This window comes from Symphodus melops (assembly GCF_947650265.1).
Source record: "Symphodus melops genome assembly, chromosome: 17".
Taxonomy (NCBI): Eukaryota; Metazoa; Chordata; class Actinopteri; order Labriformes; family Labridae; genus Symphodus; species Symphodus melops.
The window spans coordinates 20214323-20227195 of NC_136707.1; the positions used below are offsets into that span (position 1 = coordinate 20214323).

At 35.8% G+C, this 12873-nt stretch overlaps 2 protein-coding genes across 2 annotated transcripts in view; both read left to right on the top strand.

Annotated features, from left to right (window-relative positions):
• Positions 1–12873, top strand: part of LOC306837630 (nuclear GTPase SLIP-GC-like) — a 96664-nt gene that overhangs the window by 12835 nt on the left and 70956 nt on the right. The window lies entirely within an intron of this gene.
• On the top strand, positions 204–10657 carry LOC306837658 (nuclear GTPase SLIP-GC-like). The gene is made up of 24 exons (XM_079365401.1): positions 204–266; positions 1157–1238; positions 1573–1685; positions 1888–1917; positions 2131–2161; positions 2306–2392; positions 3350–3443; positions 4169–4385; positions 4487–4705; positions 5125–5331; positions 5509–5678; positions 5911–6004; positions 6089–6176; positions 6271–6392; positions 6613–6786; positions 6900–7057; positions 7251–7368; positions 7590–7698; positions 7789–7922; positions 8263–8344; positions 8891–8969; positions 9073–9103; positions 9225–9271; positions 10181–10657. The coding sequence occupies exons 2-23, from the start codon at positions 1172–1174 to the stop codon at positions 9237–9239; spliced, it is 2439 nt and encodes an 812-aa protein (XP_079221527.1). The 5' UTR covers positions 204–266; positions 1157–1171; the 3' UTR covers positions 9240–9271; positions 10181–10657.

Below are 12873 nucleotides of genomic sequence, written 5' to 3' on the forward strand. Positions count from 1 at the left end.
GGCAAGAAGGCGGGGCAGAGAGAGAGATTGTGAATTTAAAGTTGAATGAAACATCGCTTCCATTTACAGGAAGAGGAACATACTGAGAGTGATTTAAGTGTCAGGTCATGTATTCTCTTGTTGTATTTGACAAGACTGAAGTGATGGAGGTTTAATGACTGCTTGAGATGTTTTTGTTTTTTTACTTCATCTGAGAGTATTCATACAGCCATCTGTGGAGATTTCTGGACTTGTGTTAAGGATCGTCTACAGACTCCAAAGGAATTGTAAGTAAAGTGGCGTTACATAAGATGAGAAAGGAAAAGAGATAGGTACTTTGTAAGTAATTTTCATCAAACTTAAATTTAGCTGAAAGATTTTCGAGGAATTGGGATTTTTTAAAATGTTTTTTTATAATTCAGGTTGTAGATTCTTTCCTATATTCATTACATTAGAAATCTACATTTTTACTACAATTTAAAGGCACTTCCATTTCTACAGTGCCATTTGTGACCACTGTTCTTGTAATGTTTATGGATGCATGTGAACTACAGCTTTTGAAACCAAATGTACTAAATGTTTTATTGTTAGAAGTTAAAATAAAACTCAAGGTTGTTTTTACTTATAATCAGTGTTTTATGTTGTATCACTGTTGGAGGCATTTAAATCTAACACTACCTTTGTGGGCCATTCTGACAAAGATTTGTCTTTTAGCAGCGAACATACCGTACTTGAATTTCCCGTGGGATCAATAAAGTATCCATCTATCCATTTATCCATCTATCCATCTATCCATCTATCCATCTCTCTATCTAGTTACATTAAACTTTCATTTAGCTTTTCCATGGCACCTGTTCTTGTGCAATCCCTGATTCTTTGCCCAACATCTCTGTTAGAGCTGTTGTGACTGTGAGCTCAGAAATGTTGAAACAGCATATTGTCTGCAGTCCACCATGCAGGTGGAAGCATGCAGCAGCCTCTGATGCTTTCAAATGGAGATTTAATCTGTGAGTGGAACCTACTGTATGACCTGACGGATATTTCCCAAATAGTCACTTTGGACCTTTTCTTGTTCATAACTTCTTGTCTTTGTCTAATTACATTTAATTAACAAACATGTCTGCAACATTTGAAGTTGTAATAAAATATTTTATATTATTATATGATAACTTTACAGTTGCTGTTTCCTGTCATGGATGATTTTGTTAATACAAAATTAACTGAATGGGGTCTCAGAGAGTGGATAGAAAAATTTCAAGGTGAAGTATTATCATTCTTTTTGATGGTCACAGCATTTCCCACCAATACTGAAACATTTAATAATATGCAATTAATAGACAATATTACGCACTCTTATATCTCTCCATTAATGCATGTCCCTGGGGGATTAATAAAGAACATTGATCGTTAATTTTACCTATGGTCAAGTAAGTCAAATGCTTAGAATTTGCCACCCTAGCTAATAAAAATAAAAAATGTGCTGTAATATGGCTCTGCAATACTCGCAACTTACACTTCACAGAATTTCAGCATTTCACACAATGGTTTGGTTTTGCTTGACTAAGGTCTTCTGAATTGTTTTCCTAATAACAGATCAAGGCGTTGATGAGGAAAGTTTTTACTGTCTCGAGGATAATGACATCGATAACTTGATCACAAAAGTTGGACCAAGGGCAAAATTCAAGAAGAGACTCAAGTCTCTGAAGGTAATACTCTAAATTGCATCAATAATTTCTCTAAAAAATATTTTCACTAATTATGAATTTTTATATTTTCCCTTTGACATTAGGCCGAGAAAAATGCAACAAATCAGGTAATTAATTTATTTTTATTCTCCAAAGTGATTTAAAGTGTATGATAAAATATTACATTGCTTTGGAGTGATGATTTTCTTAACATTGTCAACAGGAACATGAAGAAAATGATGATTCTGCTCAGGTAAGGATAAAACACATTTTTCAGGGATACCGTTGTTATGTTTGTGCCTCTATTATTTAACAATGTGCAATAGAATTACTGATGTGTCCTGACAAAAATCCCCATCATATTTGACTGAATTAATAGTGGACTGATGGACTCCACTTCCTGAGGTTTTGTCACACTCGAGCTTTGATGATATCTGTTTCAATGTGTCTGATATTTCATCTTTAGGTTTTGGCAAACAGTAACAGAAGTGATAAAGGTAAGGTCTAAAGTATCTTATGTATGATTTATGGTGAATCTGCTTCTGTAACAATGATGTCTAGCTTTGACAAATCAACTGTTTGTATGTTTTAATATTAAAAGAGGTAAAAAGCTCTTTTTGTTTTTCAATGAAAAAAATAAGGGAAAAGAACGCTGGAGCTTCAGAGGGAGTCCGGTGGATGTCTACCACCACCAAGAAAGAAACAACAACAGGACTCCACATATGCAGGTTTGTATGTTACAATGAGAACAATTACAATCACCAGAACACCACAATAGACTGGAATAGTAATGACATATTTTTGTAGGCCAACCAAGAAGTAGCCTTGCCATGGCGAAATGATGTTTAATCTCACTGACAACCACTGTAGTCTCAGTTAGCCACTTGTTATCAAACGCAGTTTTAAGTTTGCATGAAACCTTGAAAATTCTCAAGTGGGGTCTTAGCAAACGTAGTTTATCTCTTCCAACAAAACGTCAACATCTCTTAAGCTTGTGTTAACCACAAACCTTCTTTCAGGAGTCTAACCACAAACCCATTCAAAATCATTGACATTGACTTTTAGAGTTTAGAACCCATGTCGCTAAAATGCTAACTGACTTCTAGGTTTTAAGACTCATTCCTGTGCCAGCCAATCACCAGCATACATGCATTGTGTCATCACTACATATTAAACCTTAGGTGTTTCTTAACATGTCATAGCATTGATATCAATCCCTACATTACTTCATAAATCAAACAATGACTTAATCAATGGCCTGAGCAGCTCACAGGGCAGCACAAGTATTAATATTAGTTTCTGCCAAGTGTAGTTCTCATTTGCATGTCCAGCACGGACACTGTTTGACTAACAAATGTACATTAACAAACCTGACTAACAAGACCAACAGGCCCATGTTAGTCTTAAAATGAGGTGTGGTCAGGCACAGTGTTTGGGCTTTGCTATGGATGCCAAATATTTTGTTTTGTACCATTCAGTAAATATGTTTACTGTAGTTTTTTTCAATATTGAATTAGCTTCCTTTTCCATCTTATGTTTGCTGCTTTGTTGGTACTCTCTGAATTATCCTTAATTGACATTTAAAAGAAAGGCTATCTCACACTTTTCCTTTTTTTACTTGTTTTTTATTTAACATGGCACCTAATTAATACACATGTTTCTTTGTCTTTTTATTTCTCCAACAGAAAGATTCGAGGTGTCTAAAGTGAGAACCATCATGGAACGTGTTCGTAACAAAATACTCGAAGGAGAAAAAACAAAGCTCAATGATTTTCTAGAGTAAGAAAAAAAAGAAATATATCAAATATTTGCTTATGTGTCACAAAAAAATAATGACTGGCCCTCGGAGCTGGTTTTCATTTTTGCACTTTATGGTGTTACATGTCAGAAAGTTTCACAAAAACAGAACATACTCATTCATCAGCGCAGATAAAGGGATTGCATTGTTTTTGTTGCATTTTCTAGAGCTACAATAAATCCTTTAACACGAGAATTCGTTGTACTATTTATATTGTTCTGTGCAGACTATCCTCATACCGGCACTTTTCCATGATGATTGCCTTTCACAAGTAAAAAAGGCATGTTGTAACGCTTAAAGGCTTAAAACCCACCTCAACTTTAGCTTTAAGCCTGTCACTAGGTTGACTGACAGTTAGGTTGAGAGAGCATTAACAACATGACGGCAGCTGCCGATGAGTGTCTGGAGCCCCCCGTCTAAAAAAAATGGATGATGTCACTCATCAGTGTACAAGCCGGGGTCCTCCCCCAGGAAAAGGTTTTGGGTGAACCTTTTTACTGTGTTTGGTTCTAATTCTGTGCAGCAGTTTATCATCAAACAGATGTGTGTGAATAGGATTCATATTTATATGGTACTCTATTATGTTGCAATTATAACATGATCCAATGGTGCATAATTGAAAGCGGAAAGGCAGAGAGCTTAACATTTGACACCTTTAAAGTAATATTTTTATTTGAATGAACACATTTGAATTCTTGTACAACAGGGAAAAAATCAGGGACTTGAAGACAGAAAAGAAGGAGCTGGTTGGAGTCTTTGGAAGAACAGGGGCTGGAAAAAGCTCTTTAATAAATGCTATCCTTGGAGAGAAGGATCTCTTACCTTCAGGAAGTGTCCGTGCTTGTACCACAGTCATCATTAACGTGGAGGCTAACAAACAGAACCAGAAGTACGAGGCAGAAATTGAATTCATCACAAAAGAGGTAAAATAGGGTGAACATGAACATATCCTTTAATCCATAGTCTTTATAAATCATGTACAGTATAACTAAAAATGAAACAAGAATATCATTTTATTTTTTAGGAATTGAAGCAGGAGTTGTGGTTCTTGTTAACCTTCATCCTGAATGAGAAAGAGAAAGGTACCGATGATTACAATGATGCTGTTGAAATGATGTCAGCGCTGTATGGAGAAGAATGGGGGGAAAAAAACCCTTCTGTGGATCATCTCATCAACGACAAACATTTCAGAGAAATTCCAGAATTTATCGTTTCGAAGACAAAAATCTTGACCTGTGAATCAGTAAGAAAGACAATAAATCTATAGTATTAGCCTTATGTGCAATATCTTTTGTGTTTTGATACGTATAACATTTAAATCTCAGACCGATAGTGATATCTGGTATCTACATTCTGCCTCACTGTTTAAGTATTGCTTAATTTTGGGCAAGTTGAAAAAATGTTGACTTAAACTCAGTAAATCAATAAAGGACTTTAGGAGAGATTGATCTTAATACTTAACGTCTCCAGCTCTATATCAAATTAAAAATACTTTATCAATCCCCAGGGACATATTCAGTAGTTTGGTTTCCTTTATTGGAAAGTTTTGGCCTCGGCCGATTAGTTTATAGATTGTTTGTGTAACTGCTTGTCAAAAATTTGATTGTTGTTCTCTTCATGGTGCATTTAAATAAATCTGTAATCTTGTTTTTGATGTGTCAGGCTAAAGAGCTGTCTGCAAGACTTGTGAAATACACAAGAAGCAGATCAGAGGACGGTGCAGGAAAAGACATAAAGAAATGGTTTTGGCCTCTGGTGAAGTGTGTGACTGTCAGGGTGCCAAATAATGACCTTCTTCAGAATGTCACACTTGTTGATCTTCCTGGAAATGGGGACCGCAACAAGGGCAGAGATAAGATGTGGAAAGAGGTAATTCATTTCAATGCATCACTTTTATTATAATAATAATAATTATTATTATTATTATTGTTTTTCTTAAGTTTAACATTATTTTATTACAAAACACTGATATTGACTTCATTGAAATGCAATTCTCTGTTATTATTAATACCTTATATTCACGATTAACTTGGATTATCCGTCTAGGTTGTTCAAAGCTGTTCCACTGTTTGGATCGTGGCTGACATTGAGAGAGCAGCATCAGAGCCAGAAGCATGGGAGATTCTGCAGAGTGCCAGCAGCATTATGGGAAATGGTGGCCAATGTCAGAGGATTCACTTCATCTGCACCAAGTCTGATGAAGATTCAGGTGATTCGTAAGTGATTTTTTTAACAATAGATTTAAAGGTAGACGCTGTGGTGTGTCAGTGTCTACTGTGATGTATTTATATATCATCAAATTAATATTTTCTATACTTTATTTATATTTACTTTGTGTTTTCATCCTGAGAGGAAAGAAAAGCACATCATATTGAAGAAGTTGGAGATTGACTTTTCAGGGCTTCTATAATGTATGAGGTACTGCCTGATACTGATCTCTACACACAGTTCAGAAGATGGTGATCGTGCTGCCATATTTAAGACGAACATGCGAGCCAAGGATGAAGTGATGAAAGAATTCAGGAAATTAAAGAGGGTTCAGGTGAGTTGTGAAATTTCAGAAAATGTAAAGTAAAGGTCTCTTTTAAATGCAATCCTGACCTTGATGTATTCATTATTCATGCAGACACAGTTCAGTGGTGACTGTTTCAAAGTGTTCACAGTGAGCTCCAAAGAGTTTCTGAAGAAAAAAAGGCTCAGACCAGAAGAAACTGGTAGGTGGAGCCCATGGATGACTTTGTAAATAAAATATTTTTCTGTAGTCAGTTTCTCTGGATATAATTGCTGTCTGTTCTTTTAATTTTATAGAAATCCCTAAACTACAGGAATTTCTCCAAGAACTGAATGACTCTCACTCAGAGACACTGAAGTATGTGTCAGGAGCATATGGGCTTCTTTCCCTCATTCAAGGTGCCGGCTGCAGAGAAGTGGTAAGATCAAATAACAAAGTTTAGGTGTGTGGTAAAAACTGTTGGCTGCTGTCTACATAAGACTGTTACTTTTTTAATTGTTGGTCTATTTGTATAAACATTGACACAAAACGTTATGACTAACAAATGTTCCATTAATTAAAATATGAAGGAATTTTGTCAAGAAAATGCTAAAGTGTTTGTTTTTTTTTTAAATTACAATTTTTTTCTTTGATTATAGGCTGGCGTAAAAGAAAATGTGTGTCGAGACCTTGAAAATAACTTGGAACTGGCAGTAAGTAAAGTCTCGAACACCATGGAAGAGTCCTACAGGACTTTTACAACGTGCCTCAAGGAGGGTGTTGAAGAATCCAAAAGTTCATGGCAAAACGTCTTAAAGAAGTTCTTGTATCCCGTATGTGTTTTCATTTGTTATTCCTTTACCCAAATAATAGATTTTTCACTTGACATTTAAAAGTTAATCATCGAAGGAAATGTTTGTTTATGTTTTTTTTGTTGTTGTTTTAGACTAAAGTAAAAGGAAGTGCTTTTCACATGAGATTAAAGTCCATTGTCGGAAACAACGGCGTCTACAAACCAAGAAAAGGGAAACAACTAAACCTAAATGAGAAATTAGCTTCAAAGCTGATGGAGAGCATCGATGAGGAATTTAGAAAGACCTTCCCGTAAGAAGTTACTAAATGAGGAAAAGATAATACCTCTTCAAATGGCAAATATAATTATAATATAAAGATGTTTGCAATGGTTATTTAAAGTCATTTAAATCTATTAACACAATAAGTACATGAATCCATTTCTTCAATTTGAACTTTTGTCAATATTTGATCAATGAAAGATTTACTTGTTAACATGTTTCAGAAATGAATCAAAATGTGATCCATTCAACGGGGCCATCAGTTCCTTTTCACTCGGCACAAAGACTCTGGCTGAAAAGTACAAAGGTGTGCAGCTGCAACTGGAATTTCTCAGGACAGAGGTAAGAGACAGTGATGGTAACGTCTCATCTAATAGTTTTGTTTAAAACTGTTTGTCAAAGTAAAGGAGACTTAAGAACGGGGCGAGCAAGTCAACCAAAACGCTTTAGCCTGTTAAAGCCTTTATCATTGATATTCATTGATCATGTAGACAACCATCAATAAGGTCCATGTTAGTATTTCAGATATAGAACATTTTACTGTTTTTCATCTTCTGTTGTAGGAAGAAAAAATAAAAGCAAAACTCGACAAAACCATCCGAGAGCGTAAGAAAGAAATCTACAACAGCCTGACGACATCAATCGAGGAAAACATGCAGAAGTGTTATGATGGTAAGATGTTGTTATATGAAACTTGACACCAAATCAAAACAAATAAATGTCATTAATGTGCATTTATAACCATTTTCTGTTTCACTGTAGATGCAAAACAATGTAGAGGCCCAGGCTCTCTGAAGTCCATGAGGGAGATCATTGAGGAGCATGTTTATGCAAAGAAGGACGTCATGTTTGTGGAGGCGAGAGATGTGATGATTTCAAATCTGCGAAAACTAATGGTTTGTCATATTTCACAGTTCATTGTGAGGCACCTAATATAGTATTAGATAGTAAAATGTGTTTTGTTACACACATTATTCTTCATGATGTCATGTAATTCACTTGAATGGTTTTCCATATAAAAGTTGAATGTGCATCATTCTGAAGTTCTTTGAGACTTCAGTTAAACAACTTCTTTTAAATATAAAGACGAACTCACAAAAGCTTTTTGTCTATCGATTACTTTTCTGCTTTCTGAGCAGCCCAGAAAACACACATTTAAACCTTTGATAAATGTATGATCCAGTAAATCCTAAAAAAAAGTATGTTGGTTATTGGTGTTAAATATATGTTATTTAGAATGACATCCAGAAGACACTGAGGGAAACGATGCTGAGGTCAATCGAGCTCTCACTGAAGACAGATGATCAATCAGTGCTAGGTAAAGTGAATGTTTTCTAAGTAACTTTGTTTTCAGGGATAGTGTTGAAGCACTGGAAATCCCTCCTGGTCTCAAGGCCGGTCTCAAGAATTCAGATTTTAAATCAATATCTGTCAAGATTCAGCTTTGACTATTTTTCCAAGTTTTTTTTTGTGATTAGAAGGAAAATGCCAGATCAGGCTGCTGTGGTGAAATCCACCCACATTTGTTATGGTTAAACTTTACACCAATTTATTTTCAAGAATTTTGTTCAGTCTGTCATTAATGATGAACTATTACTAGTTCTCAGCACTGGGTGCATTCAGAATCCTATGCTCTTATCATTGAAAGATGTTGATTTCAGAAGACAAATGTTTTTTTTATATAATTAATTCCTTAGTTTATCATTTAATTTATTAGACAATATAAACAAAAAGACATTTGATTTCTTGATATTGTGGCTTTAACACAGGAAGTGACTTGTCTACTTAGATGTGCTGCACACCAAAGTGCTCAAAGGTGTAAAGACATTTTTTCAGTGCTTACAGTTTAACTTTTGTTTCTTAGACGTCAAAGAGGACTTTGAAACGGTGACAAAATACTACAAAGACCTGAAGAGAAATCCACATGAAGGATCACCAGTCAGGTAAAACATGTGATTATAAGTAGATAACGTTCTGATTTTAAACTGTAAAAATTACTTCACTTATTTTTGTAGCATTTGCTAACAATGCTTCTATCCACACCAGTGCTGATCAACCCGGCCCGTCAGCTGCACAGGTAAGTTTAAGTAAAACTCCTGATTAAAAGTTAAAATTATCGTAGACAATGAAATGGTAACATGAAAGTCATCAGTAGAATCTCACAAGTGTTCTGTTTAACTCTCTTGTGGTTATTTCAGGGTTACTACATGTAGAGAAAGAGCTGAGGCCTGTTTAACCACTGAGGGTCTGAAGGATAAAAGTTGGTATTGAAGGATAAAAGTTGCTATTTCATCCTTTTCCTAAATGTTGTTAATAGAAATCTGACTCCTCTAAATAATTACCTCAAATCTCTGCGCATTCTTTTGATGGGATGAGAGGAATGACTGGAGGCGTCTCTTTCAGGTTAACAGAGTTTATTAACCCGATGAATCAAGAATAGAAGTTACAGAGTCTCTGGGTTCAACACTACGTGTCCCTGACAACAGACAGATGCTGGATTAGTTCACGAAGTCTGAGCCCCGACTATCTTTCCCTGAACCCTTTTATACACTAGACAGAGAATATCTAACCAAATAATGCATTCAAGAATGTGCAGTTTTCTTCCTCCGATTGGGGCAACTTCCAAATTATGCGTCTTCGGATGAGTGGTTCCCCTTCTCTCATTGGTGGATCTACTCCCGAATCCTTTCACATCCTGTAGGGGAAGACACATCCTGCCTGGCCTGTTTCTTATCACAAGAAAGACATCTAGTCTAGTAACCAATTCCTTTTAAGGAGAAGACAATTTAGGTAATTAAGAATCAAGGCTAACTCAACCTATATAAAAGTGGGTGAGTGATTAACTGTTCAGGGCCTTAAACTAAACCTATGTTTAAGTTGGTGAGTGATTCAGTTTAAAGGGCCCAAAACACATGTTGGAATGTACACTCACTTCTGCAAGCCCTCTTCACACAAACACCTTACTGAAAAGTCAGACAATTTTATTAACACACACAAACCTGGAATGAAAAATGATAAAATAACTGGTATAATATAAATGTAAGCGAACATCATTCAAACTGTAAATATCAAACCTTTCCTTTGGACCGGGTGATGAAACTTTATTGCAGTAAACACTTTGATTATAAGCAGAAAAGGCCTAATATTCTATCAGGTCCCACTGAGAACATGGAGAAGTAAAACAAGGCTTCTGGATCTGGTCTCAACCTTTTCATCAGATGTTTATTTCTGCTGTCTTTGAGTGATGTGTTTTCAGGTTTGAGTTTTTTTGATGTGAGTTTCATACATAGAGATTTTAGAGGAGTGATCGGACAGTTTTCCTTTTGATTGATTGTGGGCCTCAGGCCAGAAATAGTGATGGGTTTTGGTGGGATCGGGGATGATGTGTTTTTCATGTTAATGGTTTCTTTTTTGACCTTTTTGCTTTTATTAGAAAGGACAGCAAAGAGAGACAGGAAACAGGAAGAGAGAGTTAGAGGATGACATGCAGCAGAGGGCCGAGTCAGAGTCAGTCCCCACAGCCTCTGCTGAGGAACATAACCTCCGTGCATGAGGCGTGACAGAACTGTAACCGACCTCTTTTTCAGCAAGACATCAACTTATTTATTAGCTTTTTTATACTCTATAAATATGTGGGAATGAGTTTGTGTGTTTTTGTTTTATGAATCTAGAAGTGGATGATTTGATTTAAACCCTGCAGTTTCATTGATTATCATATTTCTTATTAAATCTTCAACCAAAATCAAACAATTTAGATTTTAGTGGTTTCAAGGGATGATCTTTCTTTTTTCTAGTAATAGTTAAGGACAGAACACTTTTTAGTGCAACAGAAACTTTTAACTTTGTGATTATAAAAAATATTCAAGTTCATTTTATTTTCAGACAAATTTTTCTGGTTTCCTGATATTAACTGTACTGTACAATGTTTATTGTGTTTTAAAGTCTTGATAATGAATTCATTATGGTACATCATGCAATAAAACTCAATCAATTGTAAATGTTATTTGTCTTTATTGTGAATTTGGTATAAAAGTGCTGCAGCTGCCAAAACATTTCTATTCAACCAAATGTGCTGTAAATCCGTGAAGTCGGCTCTCGTGTCTCCTCGATCCTCTCTCCTCCGTTCACGATCCTCAACATGGCGGGTCTGGAACTACTTCCGGTTCGGCAGAGGTCCGAGGAGATTGCTTTATAAGGGAACCGGAACGTACCTCCTAACTTCGGTTTGTTCGTTGTTTCATCAGTCCCAGAGGTTGGGGGTCTGTTTCTTCCACCAGCCATCTCAACATGATGTGCTTCGTAAAAAAACATTTCAGTCGTGTAAAGTTTAAGTTTTGGTCATTTGTATTTGCTGAATGTTTACGATTAACGTATTCATTATATGCAGCATGTTCATTCCTTTTGCAGCTCCACGTCTCCATTATATTTGTTTTCAACCTTTTTTTAAGTTGCATATCGACTGATTTTGCTGCCTGTTTTGACCTTTACAGAGTGTTTGCGCTTTTGTCGTGGATTTTTCTGTTTGAATGAAGATCTGAAAGCAAAGTCTTTTGTCTCAGAGTATTTTATTGCATAGAGTAACTTTCTGCAGAAAGAGGTATCATACAAAGTCACATCAAGTGAGTGCCTCGCAGAATCCCGGACAATCCCGTTTGCACTGAAGCTTTATACTCTTAAACTAGAGTTGGACATTTGCATAAAATGTTTCATTGCATCTCTGTGATTGGTCTTCTATAATATTCTGAGATACCATCCCTGTCTAGTCTGCCCTTGAGTTGTTATCTGAATCGAAACTGGAGTTGTTTGTTTGAAGAAAAAGGAGTCAAGGTTGTTGATGAAAACAGGGAGTCGAAGTATGTTAAGAACAGTCAAAGGTCACTCATCTGCTGTATCTCATTATAAAGCAGCTGTGAAACGGTTACATTTTGTGCAGACAGTATCAAATTGTATTTTTCCCACTGCATTTTTGTCCATATTAAAGTAACTTAATGTTTCCCTGACATCAGTTTCTGTTCTGACAAATTGGAGTTCCAATAGAGTTTCCGAACAAAAATCAACAAGCAAAATTCAGACCCTTAAACTAACCTTCTCTGCATACTTAGTGTTTGCTTCTCATGAAGTCGAAGCATTTTCTTTATTACTTTGTAATATTACAGTTTCCTGACGTCAGTCAACCACACACAAACCTTCAGCAGTAAACCTGTGTAGAAGGTGGCTCATTGTATTTTCCTTGTGTGTTGTTGGAGCAATCTTTTATCCTGAGTTTAACTTTTGGGTGTGTTGTTTAGTGAGTTAACTGCTGTTGATACTTTGAACCAGAAATTAATAAATGTTCTCGCACATGTCAAGCACTATATTTTTTTAACTCATGAAGATAAATAATTGAGTACACACATCAGAGTGGTTGTTGCTCTTGGTTTTAGATTGTGATGGCATTTTTTGTTTTATACAAGAGTTGTGTTGCAGTAAGAACTGCACTGAGGCAGAAACTGTTGGTCTGCTTTGTGAACATATAATACAGGTGTGGTTCATCATAACAGATCTACGTTACAGCAACAAAGACCCTCCTATAAAACCTGTTTATTAGTTACATTTACATACAGCTGGTGGATATAAGTTAATTGTTGACTGCACAACCCTTTCAAACGTTTCATTAAAGTCAATGAGAAGAACATCCCAGCCCAAATCACCCTGGACTTTAACCACTACATCTACCATTTAATCAATCAAACTCAGATAAAAGAATCCTACTGTCCAGAGTTAACCCTTTCACCGCTAGATGTTCATATTATTGCGTGTACGAAAGAAAACAAATGATCCATTGTCTCTTCCGAGTTTCAGCTTCAC